Below are 15,740 nucleotides of genomic sequence, written 5' to 3'. Positions count from 1 at the left end.
GTGGCAGGAGCCCCTGGCAGGTGCCCCACCTTCCCTGGGGCCAGGCTGGGTGCCCCAGAGGAAGGGCTATTTGTGCAGAGGGTGGGAAGGAATGATGAGGCAGCAGGGGCCTTTCAGGTAAAGGGACATGTCCAGTGTGGCTGAGAAGTGAAACTGGGAGACTCCAGGGCAGGGAAGCAGCATGGGAGTGAGGGGCCAAGCCAGGGTCCTGGAGTGGGGTATACTCCCACAAGAAGGCAAGAGGACAGGCGTCTCCACGGCATGGAAATACATTCCAGATCCCAAACAAACTGGGCGTTAATTAGCCAGCGCTTCTCTGCAGCTTGCAATGCTGCAAGTATTTTTAGTTGCTTTTACCAAACAAATGTATTTAATTAACAGAAAGACCCAGGGGGCTTTCCAGAGATGGGAGTCATGAGGCAGCGTCTGCCCAGCTCAGCCGGTCCTGGGTAAGCTCCCAGGGCACAAGGTAGCCAGGCCTGCTCCGTCAGGCCCACCCTCTCTGGCTGTAACCAAGCGGCCAGCCCCCCTTTCCACCTCCGCCTGGGGCCGGGACTCAGCCCGGCACCCCGCTCTTGCGCCTCCACACAGACAGGCCAGGGCAGGCCTCACTGGCTGGGGTGGGCCGCAGAGGCAGCGAACGCCCCTGCTCTGTGCAGGCCCAGGGCGGCCAGCCAGGGTGGGGCGCTATGTCTCCGGGCCAGAGGCTGCCTGCTGCACGGCTGCAGGCGAGGGGGAGGGCTGCATTCCTGAGAGCCCGAGGCCACCCCCCACATCCGCTCAGCTGCCTCCCGGCCAGGCAGGCAGGCTTAAGTCAAACCAGACCCGGAAGAGCTGAGCCCTGAGCTGGGCAGGAGGAGGCAGCCACGGGCTGGGCCAGGAGCCGCGCAAGGGGAAGGGGTGCCAGGTGAGGGCCCACAGCAGCCCAGCCTCAGCGCCCCCATGGGTGGTCGTGCACAGGACCCCAACCTGTGCGTAGCCGGCTCCACAAACCTCCTGTCCTGCTGGGGCGGGTAGCCAGCACAGGGAGAGCCCACCGTCAGCTCCTCAAGCTGGCAGGCCCAGGCCAACATCAGCCATGGGAGAGGTCAAGGAGGCCCCAAGCACAGCCTCTGGACCCATGCTGCCTGGGCCCAAGCCCCAGCTCAGACAACCCCAACTGTGCAACCGAGGTGAGGTGCTGACCCTCTTTCTGCCTCAGTGTCCCTACCTGTAAAATGGGGGTGACAGACACCACTCCCCACACCAGAGCTATTCTGAAAATTAAACAAGGACCTAGCCAGTGAGCCAAGAAGAAGGGACACAGAGTGGTTGGGCCACAAAGCAATCCCCACACCCTGGCAGCCATCCCCCAGGCCTGGCAAGGCCAGCCTGGACAATGAACAGGAGGCAGGGGACAAGAAGGCCAGGAGGGCAGGGCCAGGGTGCAGGCAGGACCCAGATCTCCAGACCCAGTCTCATCTGAACTGATTCACATCAAGACTCGGCATTTCCCCCAGAGCCCTGCCCTATGCCTGGACCCTTCCCTGCGGGGGCTGCCTGCAGCCACCAGAAGCCCAGGCCCAGCCCCAGCCCTCCCAGCCCTGGGCCCCGTCCCCCAGTGCCCCAACGTGGCCCCTCACAACCAGACACCTGGGACTTCCGCCCCAGAGGCCCTGACAGCCAGGCCTGAGCAGACCTCAGACCTATGCACACTGGGGGTGCGCCAGAACAGGGATGCTTGAGGGGCCCCGGGCTCTCCCACCCTGACCAGCAGGGGCCACGTGAAACTCAATATGACAACCTCCCTCAGCCAGGCCTGTCTCCCCACTCCCAGCTGAGGGCTGAGGGCGGAGGGCACGGGCCGGGCCTTGGATACCACCTGAAGGGCCATCCGCCCACAGCCCCAGCAGGCACAGGCAGACATTCCAGGGAAGGAATGCCAGGGGGCATACCAGCTCTGCAGCATGGAAGGGGGCAGGCAGAGAGCAGGCCTTCTCCCCAGGGTCCCAGGGAAAGCTGGGGGGAGGGGGGAGGCAGGCCAGACGCAGGCTCCGGAACACCCCGCCCCTGGGCCAGCAGTGTGCCGACTCTGACAGGTGGCCCCTGACAGCTGCGGGGGGACCAGGCACGTCCAGCTGTCCATCCGCCACACATCCATCTGTCTACCCACCTGCCCAGCACCGGGCAGCCCTAGCCCTTTCACACGCCCAGGCAGGCTCCACGGACGCAGGACATTTCTGGAGGGCATCCGGGAGGCAGGGCCAGCAGGCCAGCGGATGGACATGCCGCAGGCGGCGGGCCCCATGCCGTGCAGTGAGTAGCCATCATCCAGGCTCAGCAGTGCCCCGGTGTGCACACGTGTGACAGTCGGATGGAGTGGAAGGAGTCCAACCCACGAATGACTAGGGCTCAGGAAACACTGGCAAGTTCCCAACTGGTTTTTGGGCTGCAGGGCCTGTGTCGCACAGACGGGTAAACTGAGACCTGCGAGAGCCTGCCAGAGGACCTACACCTGGGGCCAGAGTCTGCCCCCAAAGTGGGAGGGATGCAGCACGCCGCCGGGAAGGCATTCCAGGGAGAAGGGGTGTGCAGGGTGGGCAGAGGGCCAGGCGGCAGGCAGGACGGCGGGACACATGCCGCCGGCAGCGCACGTGCCGACGCCACTCCCCAGCGCGCAGCTGTCCGGTTGAGGGCCACCCACCTGGGGATGGCCCACCCTGGGGCAGCTGGGCTTGTGGAGCGCACAGGAGACTTCTGGCATCCCCTGGTATCTGCCCGCCCGCCTCCAGCTGTCACCTCCATGCTCTGCCAAACTTGCTCCAAAGACCACTAGAACCTCCCACAACTAGCCACGACCACCTTCCCTCCCACGTGTCACCAAAGAAAAACCTCAGGCCCCAAACCCAACTCTGTTTCTCTGCTGTGGTGCCCTCTGCCCAGATGGCCAGAGTGGTGTGTCCAGTATCCCTGGGCATGCTTGCTGGGCTGTACCAGGCCCAGGCACCCCAGACTCTGACCAGGGGGACAAAGCCAGCCCCACCTGGCCTCTGCCCCAGCCCTCTAGCTCTACCTACTTCTCCGGCTGGGGTTTTTCCCTGCACCTACATACATGAGGGAGTCCCCTGCATTCTGAGCTGTCAGAGCCCCCAGCAAACTCTCGGTGCCAGGACCCCGAACACTGTGGGCCACACACCTACCCACCAACCTGAGGAATCACCTGCCCCTTCCCACAGAGGCCGGGGAGCAGGGTCATCCCTTCATTCCAGGCCAGCAAGGTCCTGGAGGCCTGGGACACACCAGGGGGTCCTGCAAAGAGAGCCCTGTGCAGGGCCACGGGGAGGCAGCCCCCGGCCCCAGAGGCCCAAGCCCCAGGCTGGCCCAGCCGGCTGCCCCCACACCCATCCCTGCGCGGCTCTCACCAACTGCTGCGGCCCGGCCAGGTCAGCTGTCCGTCCAGCCCAGAGCCAACAAAGGGCCCATTCTCTGGGCTGAGGGCGGGCAGGGGCACCGGGAGGATGTCTGGGCCGTGCAGGCTGTTTGCCAAGACCGGCACGCGCCCTAGCCGCCCGGAGGCAGGGGGCTGCCCGGCTTGGCCCTGGCCAGGGTGGGGAAAGAGTTCCCTCCTCTGCATGCCCCAAGATAATAGCCCTTGTGTCCCTATCTGTGGAATGGGGGTTCACTGACGGGACCAGACAGCAAGGACCCCAAGGGATGCAACAGGCCAGCAGGCAGTGAGCTGTCTGCAGGGCTGGGACCCCAGGGCTATCTCCCCAGTCCAGTACATACAGCTGCCCAGCCTGTTCCCAGCCCCCCAGCAGCAAAGCGGTACCAGGAGGGGCTGCATGAGGGGCAGGGGACTCTTTCACTCCCTCTTTGAAGGAGCCCATCATCTCCTCTCCTTCCTGGTCAGGGGCCTGTGACTGAGGCCCTGGTAAAGCCAGCTCCTGGGCCCCTCCTCACCCCCTTACAAGTTGCCACAGGATCTCCCCCTCCTCTCACTGGGGGCATGTTCCAGGCCCTTTCCTGGGACCATTCTCAGAAAGGCCAGGAGGAATCTGATACTGGAAAAGCAATTAACAATTTCCTCTTGGCAGTACTTGGGTAATTAAAACATGATTTGCAGGAGGCCTGATGGCTGTAACTGGGCCAAACACACCTGGCGAAACTGGGGGGAGGGTCTCAGGAACCTTGTCTTTTCCAAATCTAGCCCTCGACACAGAGAAGAGCAGACACCAACCAACATAAACAATGGTCCTCCTTGACCTTCGGTTTCTTCCTCTGCCAACAGAAATCCATCTCACAGGGCCGTGTGAGAGTTCAGAAGCTCACGGTTCCAACAGCAGGGGAGGGAAGACCATTTAGAAGCTGCTTGGAAACCGGACCCCCGAGGCAAGATGCTGCCGTGGCAGGGGCTGTGCATGGCAGTGCACAGCCCCTGCCGTGAAGGCCACACAAAGCGGGGCCACAAGGCGACACAGATCACACGGCCTTCCGTCATAGATCTCTGAGTGGGACTGTCCTCAGCGGGGATGTGGCTAGAGTGCCCACTACAGCCTGGGATTTAATGAGCCCTGGACCACACAGCAACCCTCCAACTGATGCCCTTGTCTCAAACCCGAGAACCAGCCACTGCCCACCTTCCCATTCATGACCCATGTGACCCACGCTCCTCTCACCCACTGGATCCCCAACACGAGCAGGTAGATGCAAGCCTGAAGCCACCACCGTCATCTGGCTCCCTGCCCCTAGCCAGGCCAGACCTCTGGAGCTTCTCCCAGAATCCTGCAGGACAGGTCCCTGCCCCCACGTTGCTGAGCACCACAGGGTCACCGGTGACCTGTCCACCCCAGGCGTGTCCACTGCAGGATAATGGGTGGTCAGTGCAGCCCAGGCTGCTTCTCCTGCCTCGGCAAGCATGAGAGCACCTCTGAGCTTTGGCCCTGCTGTTCCTTCCTTCCGGAATGCCCTTCCTGGCAGACTCCCCAGCTGGGCTGTTCTAGTCTGTGTACCCATCTTGCTGTGACGCCGGGAGTTCTCACACCCTGACCCCTTGAGAGGGTGGGTCCTAGAGGCCCGGGTCCTGTCTGCCCATAGGGAGGGGAACTACGCACTGTGGACACTAATCTTAGGCCCTCACGAGGCCACCCCCAAACCCAGACACACACGGGATCAGACACAGGGTGGCCGCTGCCAGCTGGCACCTGAGGACGTCATTTTTGTTCAAGTGCCTCTGCTCAGGCTGAGGCCTGAGCAGCTGGACCCCACAGGGAGGCGGGACCCTTGTGCCTGCCTCGGGCCACCACGGGCCGCCTTCTCACGCAAAGAAACAATGCTCGTGGAGCACTGGCTCTGGGACCAAGGGCTGGGATGTGAGACCCAAGGGGGAATGGGATGTCCCCGTGCCCTTCTGGCACCACACACCACAGCCAGCCACACCCAGGAGAACCACCAAGAGCATAGCAGGTCCTCCGTAGGACACACAGACACCCTAGGGCACCATGCAGCAGCCCCCGCAGGTTCCAGGGAGCACATCGTCGGCAGGCAGAGGCAGTGCACTCACAGGGCCCCTTGGGCACAGCAACTGAGAGACACAAGAAGCTGGCAGCTGGGGCCTCTCCACTCTCCACCAGCAATGCTCCGGGGGTCGGAACCCCCCAGGGCCCAGCAGCCCACCATAAACATGGCTGGACATGGGTCAGCTGCTCTGCCGGGTGCTACCACACTTGATCCTGGAGATAGGGGCAGCCCTCAAGGTTCAGGACAGAGACATAAGCCAGGCCCCGGTGCCCCACTCCCAGGGAGAAGGCCCGTAGAAACGCAGCCCCATGACACGGTGACACACAGGACATGGGCACAGCACGCACGCGGCAGCCCCGCCCACCACAGGCCCGCTGGAGACAAGGCCGCACCTGCCCTGAGCCAAAGGACCCTGTGTGTGCACATCTGCCACACGCCCCATCGCCATGACTGGAGAGAACCAACCGGCAGCCCAGCACAGCAGGGCCAAGCCTCACAGAGAGCAAGAGAAAAACAGACACAGACAATGTGCTCCCGGCCCCCCAAGAAGCCCCCACCTTGGCAAAACAACCCTCAGGATGGACATCCCCCACTGAAGTGGAGCATAGGGAAGGGGGAGACCTCCCAGGGAGAGGGGACCTGCTGCACTTTGTGTGACAACTCCGGGCTGCAAGGCTGCAGCTGCGTTGCTTCCAGTGGGCACGTCCCATTTCAGTGTGGACGTCGGTTACACACGAGCCGTCTGCAGGATGCGGGGACCTCCCTGCCCCACCCCCATGCGTGCGGGAGCTGCCCGCACGCACTCAGGGCCCACGGTTCAGCATGATAAGAATGTCTGCAGGTGCACAGCCACCAATGATGCTGGCTGCCCTGGGAGCCTCTGCCGGTCTCTAGAGAGCAGATCACTAGGAGTCAAGGGCACCCCCCCCCCCACACACACAAGATGCAAATCCACAGGGCTACAGGCAACAGAACGGGAGGTGGTGACACTCCTTGTGGCTGAGGAGTTGGGGGGCTAGGGGCCTGGTCCTGTCTAGCATCTCTCTCAGGGCCACCATCCTGCCCCCAGCCCCATGGGGGCTCCCCAGGGCATCTCCTGCATAGACCTGGGCTCGAGGAGCAGGGACCCCTGCTGGATGCATGGAGCAGGCTTTTGCCCAGGACAGAGAGGCCCTGGGGCCGGGACCCTGAGAAGAGGCTGCCTCTCAAGAGGTCTTGGAAATACCACCGGACTCTAAATTTCAGCATCCTATGAGGACGGGAGTGCTGGGGAGAATGGAAAAAGCACCCACAGGGAAGCTTCTTGAGCAGAACCGTGAGGCCCCTGGAGGGTAAGAGGTCTCCCAGTCACCGGCAGCCCAGGCCCAAGGCAGCACATGCTCAGCAGCCATTAGCACAGCCGGGATGCCAGAGAGGTAGGTGAGAGCCGGGAGCTCCCGGGGCCCAGACACAGCCAAGGCCTGAGTACACAGGGACAGCGGCCTGGCCAGGCCCCAGCGCCATGGCCCAGATGCTGTGGTCACAGCCCTATCTCCCCTCCATGCGAGGATCACCATGCAGGAAGGAATGCCAACCTCCCTAGGGTCTCCCAACAGCCCCCAGGAGGCACGGCCCACCCAACATCGGGGGAGGAAAGCACCATGGCAGGCCTCCCTGCTAACTACACTCCTACTAAACAGCCCAGCCCAGCCCCAGAGCCCAGCTGGGCGGCTGTCCCGTGGGTCCTACCCCAAGGCCCAGCACCCTGCCAGCCAGCGATGCCACAGCCCAGATCGCCGTGGTCATAAGCTGGTAGCCCACAGCAACCTTGGGTTGGCCCGTGCTGCTTTCTAAAAACATGCCATTAGCTGCCAATGCTTAACAATAAAGAGATCTAACACAAAATATGGATTTCCAGATTCTCTTGAAAAACCGGATGCTGAGGCAGAAGGGGCCCACTTTTCCCCTGGCACAGCCCCTGGAGAGAAGGGTGGCTCAGCCCAGCCCTGAGCCCTGTAGCAGGCACGGTACCAGGGCCAGCCTGGCCTGGGGGTGTCCCTCACCAGGCCCAGAGGGCAGGGACTGTCCCCACGTCTGCTTTGCAGAAAGGGAGAGTCCAAGAAGGCCTCCAGGCTGGGGCGGGGCATGCAGGGCACCTGCTGGCAGGAGTCCAGGGCAGGTCCTCTCCACACCCGCTGTGAGTACCTGAGCTGACTCAAAGGAACTCAAACCCATCCATGGGAGCTCCTTCCAGGGTCCAGGGGTCCTTGGTGGCCACTTGGAGTGGGAGGGGAGGGTGGTGCATGCACGACTGGGGCTCGGAGTGGGGAGGGGTCAGCCCAGGAGGACGGCTGCCTCTGTTGGCAGGGAGGGCAGCAGGTGGTGAGCAGGGCCTCTGGGGAAGGCCAGGGGAATCAGGGAGCACCCCCAGCCAGTCCTGAACAGCTGAAGTTGGCAGGTCTTAAATTAATCGGCTACAATTTTACACAACAACGTTCTCGTTCTCGGTGGGGCCTGGCAGAGGGCCAGCTGGGTCCCTAGAGCTCACCAGTTACTTCTTAAAGCTGAAGAAAAAACCAGGCCTGGGGAAGATGGGGGCCTGTCAGCACAGCAGGCCTGCCCCTGACCCAGTGGTGGGCAGGGGTCCCCAGGGCCCAGGCCCCAACCCGTGACCCAGACTGAGAAGGAGAGGCAGTGAGGGAGCACAGCGCTGGACTGGGCTGGGCCAGAGTTGCTCCCCACCCTCAGCTTGGGTCAGGATGACATAGTGGGGAGGGTGAGGATGAGGTAGGAGAGAAATCCTGCCGCAGGCTGGGACCCACGCACAGCAGAGAGCAGGTGTCCTGCACCACGGGTCAAGGCTGGAGGCCTAGCGTGGCGGCCTGGGGCAGGTTACGGAGAGATGGGGCAAGCAGAATAAGACTGGAACCCCTTCCTCCAGCCCCTACGCTGCTTCAGGCCGCCAAAAGCAGACACGTCCCAGGATGTGACACGGGGTTTGAGGGTGCCACGGGTCCTGAGAAAGGGGCAGGCAGAAGGAACAGGACAGCTGTGCTACCCAGGAGAGCTGGATGGAGCTGGGATGGGTCTGAGGGCCAGGCAGCCACTGGCTGATGTGCTGGGCACTGGGAAGAGAGACCCCTGAAAGCTGGCAGCTCAGGGCAGGCGTGAGCAGTGAGGAGCTTCTGGAGGAGCAGCTGTCCTGGACTCTGGGCTTTCTCAGAGAAAGGACACGGAAATAGGGGTCCCTGTTTCTTTCCCTCCAGGGACCCCCCCCCAGCCCAGGACAAGGAGGGAGCCTGCAGTTATAAGTGGGGACACTAGAGCCAGTAAGCCTAGGCAGATGTGGCTGTGGCTGTGTGCCTCAGTTTCCCCATCTGTCAAATGGACAACAGCGTTGTCACGAGGACTCAGACAGGCACCACGACAACGGAGAACTAACTCTACTCCTGAATGGGACCAAATGTGCGTCAGGCCCCGGGCCCTGCCAGTGCATCTTCCCCAGCCTTCTTTATGCTCTGCCTGGGTAAACAGACTCAGAGGAGCAAGCCGGCCGGCTCCGGGATCACGCAGCTGGCAAGGGGGAGAGCTGAGACCACACCTGATCTCAGCCCTGTGTGTGTGGGATTAGGGTGCAAACAATTGGCCACAGAACATGAACAACCAACTGAGAGCTTCCTAAACGCCCCCCTGCCCTGCCGCCTACTTAGGCAGGTGGGTGCAGGTGACTGGTCCAGGGAACGAGGTTGAGGCACACCTCTACGGAAAAGCCTCAAAACTAACACGGATTTAAGTCCCCAATGAGGGGCCGCTCCCACCACCAAGCCAGCAGCTGCTGAGCACAGCAGACCCCCACATACCCTGGAATGGCACAATCCACTCGCCTGCAGTGCAGCACCCAGCCCAGATGGGTCCAGGAGTGGAAGGAGCCCGTGCCCAGGACAGCGCTCCGGGAGGAAGGTGCGAGGGACAAGCAGAGGTTTCCTTATGGATGGGCCTAAGCCCAGCTCCCTCTCCACACAATGGGCCTCAATTTCCCTTCTGTGGGACAAGGGCAGAGAGGGAGGAGAGCGGGACCAGCTAGACTCGCAGAGCTCCTACCCAGACAGTGGCCCTGGGGCCCAGGAGTGAGGCTGGAGCTGGGGAGGCAGCCAGGGAGGCAGGACTGGACTAACCTGTTCTCCCAACCTCACAGGGTGGCCTGTGGGCACAGACAGCGCCTTAGCAGCTGCCTGCCAGTCCACCAGCCATCAAATGGGCCACTCCCAGCCCCAGGAGCCCAGCTTCCTGCCAGGTGACAGGCTCCGGGGCGCCCTGCAGGAGTATCTCCAAGCAGGTTCACTCTGCAGCCCTGCCCCAGGGGAGGCTCTCACCTTTGCAGCACGGGCCCCTGGCAGGCCCACCCCAGCTGACACACCGCCCTTCCCGGGGGATTCTGCTGGTTCTTCTTCCCGGCTCCCCCAGCCCCAAATACCCTCCCTGGGGCAGGGGCCACTCCTGGGGAGGGAAAGGGCCTCTGCCCAGGCTGCCGACAATAAGGTAAGGAAAGGTGGGCCACACCAGGGAACCAGCTCAAGGCACAAGGGCTTTCCCAAAAGGCAGCATGGTCTAAGCTGACCTGCTGCCCACCCCCCACTGGCCAGCAGAGTGCCTGATTTGGACAGAACCCCACAGCACCCCAGGGTGCCCTGTCCTGGGATGGCTTTCAGTCACCACAGGCACTCCCCCCCTACCCCAGGACCACGCCAGCCTGCAGCCCACATATCCCACACATCCAGGTTCACTTCCAGAGGGGCAAGCCGAGGTGGTTGGTGGGGGGGGGGGTACCCCTTCCCAGAGGTCACAGAGCCAGGGAACAGTGGCACATGATTGCCAAGGAGCTCACCACTGCAAAGACAAGGACACCCCTTTCTGCACAACCCAGCACAGAAGCTGAAAGCAGGCAAGGCCCTTGCTGGCCCGGGGCCCAGCCCCCACCCACGGGTACACGCTGGGCGGGGAGCTGTGTCAGCACCGGGCCTGGGGACAGCTGTTATTTCATCTACCAGGCCCCGCCCTGGCCTGGCTCCTGGACTCCCAGGCACCCCCACCCTACGGTCACCCCAGGAACTTCCTCCCCAGTGGGCCAGCCCTACCCTGGTCTGGTCCCACCCACCCACCAAGTTGGGACTGACCCACAGGCAGCTGCTGCCCTCAGGTCCCCCTCCAAGAAGCCCTCCTGTGCCGCTCCCTAGCAGCCCTGTGTGGCTGGATGCCTGCTAGTGAGGGCGGGGGTGCAGCCACCCCACAGGCCCTGCCCCACAGCACCCCACCTTTCACCCTGAGAAGCCCTCATCTCTCTGGAGCCACCGTGCTCCCCTTGCACCCGCCGGTGGTAGGTGGAGGGTGGGGGTGCTACCCTTGCCCTGCCCTTGGCCTTGCTGTCCCCGTGCAGGGCGGGGGCCTCTCACCAAGGCAGAGTGCTGCCTCAGCAGACACTGGATCCCCCGGAGGGAATGGGGGCCGTGGAGGCATGCTCTGCCCCCATCCTGCACACAGCCTTCCCAGGAGGTCACTGTGCACCCTCAGAGAGCAGGGCCAGCCTCTCCAGGCCCCCCCGGGGATGGCAGGGTAGCCAGGCCCCTCACGCACCTGACCCACCCTGAGAGCTCCCAACACCCTGCCAGGGCCTTTACACCTGCTGAACACCAAAGCAGGCCCAGAGGAGGGGCACGGACTGGGAGGCACAGGGGAGTGAGGGCCTGTTGAGGCCCCTCATGGTGGCCACAGCCGGCTCTGGATCCTGGCCTCCCAGTGTCCAGGCAATGCTGTCCACAGCCCCCAGGGCTCTGCCTGCCCCATCCGCCCAGCCCCAGGGCCTGACCTTGCGGATGCGGCCGCTGCGCGTGCCGGCGAACACCACAGTGCGGCCCCGGTAGTCGTAGGCTGCCACAGCGGTCAGGCCATCATCCTTGTCCACGAACAGAGGAGTGCCCTCGATAGTGACTGTGCCCCCCAGAGGCTGGTTGAAGTCCTGGCCACAGAAATCATCGTCGATCTGCAGTGGCTGTGGGAAGGCAGAGGGTGAGACTCTGGGCCCGCGCAGCTGGCCCCAGGTTCCTTCTTCCTGTGGGCAGCAGGCCTCGCAGCCAGAACTGGCCAGAAGCTCCAGCTAACTGGGGGTGGGGGGGATGGGCGCTCACAGAGGGTCCTCAGAGGGCCTGGGCTCAAGCGTGGCCCATATATAGATGTGGGGGATCAAGGATTCCTGGACCCATTTGACAAAGAGAGAAGCCAAGGCTTGCAGAGTCCCTGAGGCCTGCTACACATGCCTGGTGGGGGGGGGGGGGTCCTCCCGCACAGCCACTGGGCACAGGCCTCCCGCCTAACCCGTGGGGTGGGGGAGAGCCAGAAAGAAAGCAGCCTAGGGGAGATCAAGGAAGGAGAGCTGGCAGCCACTCTGGGGACCAGGCCCATGCACCGACGATGGCTGCATAGGGAGGGGGCCAGCCACCAGAGGCTGTAGGGTACAGGCAGGGCTCATCTAAAATAGGAAACAGGGGTCACACCTAAAAGGCAAAAAGGCAAAGGCCAGCTATGAAGTGGTAACTGAAGGGACAAGAAGTGATCAACACTCGAAGTTCCAGAGAAGGGGAAAGGGCCTTGGGGAGGGCAAGTTCCAGGAGAAAAAGGGGACAGCTGGCTCCCTGAAGCAGGCTCAGGGCCTGAGGTCTGCAGGGGAGAGATCAGTAGTGCAGATGGAACAAGGGACACCGAGCTGGAACGGGGCTGAGGGTCCCCAAGCAGCCCCAGGCACTGGGACCCAGACCAGAGGGAGGGGACGACTGCAGCCATGGGCAAAGAGCACACAGAGCACACAGTATGACCTCAGAGGGGCTGCTCTTCCAGGCCTTGGTTTCTCCAGCGACACAAGAGAGATCATACGCCTTCCCTGAAAGGCCGCAGGAGGATAGACTGGCCTGGTACACCTGGGCCTTGCCATGGAGGACGGCCCTATCTTCACGGGGGCCCCCTGCATCCAGCGGTAGACGTGACAGGGACAGGGTGAAGGGACACTTGTTGCTCCCACATGGGACAACCATGACTAGGCAGACCAAGCTTCCCCCAGGCCACCCAAGGAGTCTGGGCAGCAAGGGCAGAGGGGCTGAAGCCTGGCTCCCCGAGTTCACCTCAAGGGGGCCCTGAACACATCCCTAACCCTCTCTGAGCCTGCAGCCTCCCTCAGAGAGACAACGACCTTACTGCCTGGGGGCATACGGGAGACACCCCCGCCAAAGGCGCTGACCCCAGGCTGACTCCTCATGGTCTAGGCTCAAGAGCTGTGCCTACCGGCCACCAAACACCGAGCACCTAGGTCCTCAGGCCACCCCAGCATCAGGGAAGGTGCTATCCTCTGGTACCAAGTGAGGCCAGAGGCCCAGAGAGCAAGTGCATGGCCAGGCCCCAGGCCCAGGGCGAGCGGCGCAGGGTCCACACTGATGTGGCCGTGGCCGCCGCAGTGAAGGATGGGGAGGGGCCCGGGGCAGCGCCCACTCACCGAGTTGATGCAGCCCAGCTCTTTGTTGAGCAGCCAGGGCAGTGAGAGCTTGCCCTCGCCGCGGTAGCAGGACTGGATGCGCTCCTTGATCTTCTCCTTGATGGCCCGCAGCGTGAACAGGCACAGCACGGACTCCTTGGGAGGCTTCACGCGGTTCTTCTGGCCCTGCGCGAACACGGTGAATAGCACATCCTCATCCTCGGCCAGGCCCAGCTGGCGGGCCAGGGCGCGGCCGGGCCGGCTCAGGTAGGCGTCCTGCACCAGGCGGTACTCCACGCCCGCCTGCTCGCAGCCAATGGGGAACTCAACGTAGGAGTAGAACTTGGGGTCATCCACGCACAGCCGCACAATCTTGGAGGTGAAGAAGTGCTCACCGGCAGCATCGGGCGAGGTGAGCTGCGTGTCCAGCTGCAGCGTGAGGTAGTAGACAAACTGCTCACTGCGGAAGCTATACACGTAGTAGATGTCGAAGGCCGGGAACTTGGACAGCGTGTCCGAGGGGATCTTGAGCTGCGACGACACAAACTCGTCCTGGTACACGAAGCCGAACATGTCGGCATCCTCCTCATTGGCCATGAGCCGGCGGCTGGACAGTGTGGGGAAGTACTCGGACTTGCCGTCGATGGGCGTACCCACGAAGAGCTTGGCCTGGCCCTGGCCCGGTGGCCCTGCGATCAACACGCCGGCCATGCTGCCCGCCTCGCGCACGCTGGACAGGTAGTGCTCCTTGCGGTGGTGCGGCTCGCCCAGCTTGAAGAGGTCGTCCAGCCGCAGGAACTGGCAGATGCCTTGAGAGGCACTGCCGCAGGCCAGCAGGCGGTTGGCGGCGTAGTCCAGGAGCAGCAGCTTGTTGACGTTGTCAGTGCTGCCCAGGCCGTGCGGGCACGACTGCACGCTGGGGGGCGGGTAGCACTTCTCGTTGTCCTCCACGGGCCCCGTCACGTGGGCCCGCAGCAGCGTCAGGTTCCCCGAGAGCTTGTAGATGCGGTTCACGGCGCCCACGTACACCTCGCCGGTCTGCTCATGGACCACCAAGTGGGTCAGGCCCCAGTCGCTGGCCGAGAAGGTGCGGAAGGCAGGCTGCGGGCCCCCGCCGGCCCTGGGTGCCCCTAATGCCCCCGGCACACCCCCTAGCAGCAGCAGCAGCAGCAGTGGGAGCACCCACGGGCTCAGACGTGGCAGTGGCATGGCGGGCCGGGGCCTCGGGCCGAGACGCTCAGGTCCTGCAGAGGCGTGCATCATGGGGCCGGGAGCCTGAGCCCTGCAAAGGAAAGTGGGTGGGAGAGGGTGCGTGTGTGTGGGTACAGCCCCTACACGTAGGAGAGTACACACATGCACCCTGGTTCACACATACCATCTCACGAGCTCTCTGTGTTGCCCAGCCCATGCTGGGACATCCCACGCACTCTACCGCCAGGGGCATGACCTAACTTTCAGGAGAAGCCCAGGGGTGGACAGAGGACCCCCTCCCCAAGCTGAGGACCTGCAGGCAGGGAGTGCCAAGGCCGAGCTCATGAGCCCATGAGCAACATGGGACAGCCATCAACGCCTGGGCCTGCCATTCCTAGGCAGAGGAGAGAAATGGACCCAGAACAGAGAGGCAGGTGATGAAGGTCCAGGGTCCAGACTGGGAGCCCAGCTAACAGCCCAACCTAGAGGCCATAACCTCCTGACTCGGGGCCTCCCCATGCCCTAGGGAACAAACCTTCCTCAGCTCCAAGCTCCCAGGGTCAATGACCACCTCTCTGCCCAAGGCTCTGGGGACACATGCTCCCTGGAGAGTCCTACTCACAGAGGGACCCCCACCAGGAGATGAAGACACTGAGACCCATCACCACACAGACAGCAATTCTCAGAGGGGGCGGGAGGCAGTCTGGGTCACCTTGGCCCTGGGACCACTGGCTGACTGACCCTGGCACAGCCCCTTTCTGGACCTTGAGCCCTGTATTCCAAAGAATGACCCAAAAGCCAAGCCTTGTATACCTCCCACTGACTATCCCCACCCTCAGCCAACCAGTCTCCCAGCCCATGCTGTCAGCACAGAACTGCCCCCTTTCTAGGCTCCTCCTGCCTGCCACTCAGCTCCCCTTCCACACCCTCACCCCAACTCCAAGGAAACAGGAAGCCCTCCCAAGGGAAGGGGGGGTGGCTCCCTGAACCCCACCCCTCAGCAGTGGCTCTCTCTTTGCAGTATGCAAAGCCCAGAGGCTACCCTCTACCTGCAGTGACTTCTGCCCTCCCATCAGATCAGGCTCCCAGCATCCTCTACCTCCACACCAGGCTCCAGATATTTCCACTTGTACTTCCCAGGTCACACTCTCCACTAAGGTCAGCTTCCCCCACTGAGTCTCCCCCAAACTGCCAACCCCTCTCTCACCCGGACAACCACAGTACCTGGCCTCACCCACCATGCCCACCGACAGCCCAGGCCCTGCACAGTAGCCTGGGCTACTTTTCAGAACTGCACATGAGGTCAGCTGCCCCCAGTTCCTGCCATGGACCACACCCCCCTTCCTCTGGAAAAGTCTCATCTCCTCCCAGCCCAGCAGCCAGCAGTCGGATACTCGGTTATACTGAGGCTTTGTGGCCAGGATGCCCTGACAGGAGTCACTATGCTTTCAAAGCCTTAGTTTCTGCATCTATAAAATGGGTACGATCAGAGCTCCTCTCTTATGGACAAAAAGGGGAAGGTGGAGGCATGCAATCAGCAGGAGTACCCTCTTGG

At 62.9% G+C, this 15,740-nt stretch overlaps 1 protein-coding gene across 1 annotated transcript in view; it reads right to left on the bottom strand.

Moving 5' to 3' along the window:
* PLXNA1 (plexin A1) overlaps nucleotides 1–14,218 on the bottom strand; it is a 43,873-nt gene extending 29,655 nt beyond the window's left edge. Inside the window, exons 1-2 of the mRNA XM_080821611.1 lie at nucleotides 13,016–14,218; nucleotides 11,342–11,524 (exon numbers count right to left, since the gene is read on the bottom strand). Coding sequence (XP_080677737.1) covers nucleotides 11,342–11,524; nucleotides 13,016–14,203 — 1,371 coding nt within the window. The 5' untranslated portion in view covers nucleotides 14,204–14,218. The remainder of the gene's footprint in view (nucleotides 1–11,341; nucleotides 11,525–13,015) is intronic.
* Between the last annotated feature and the right edge of the window lie 1,522 nt (nucleotides 14,219–15,740).

The sequence above is a fragment of the Martes martes genome (assembly GCF_963455335.1).
Source record: "Martes martes genome assembly, chromosome: 1".
In the NCBI taxonomy this organism is placed as follows: domain Eukaryota; kingdom Metazoa; phylum Chordata; class Mammalia; order Carnivora; family Mustelidae; genus Martes; species Martes martes.
Note: the sequence above shows the minus strand (reverse complement) of the source record. Positions and strands in the feature narration are given on the sequence as shown.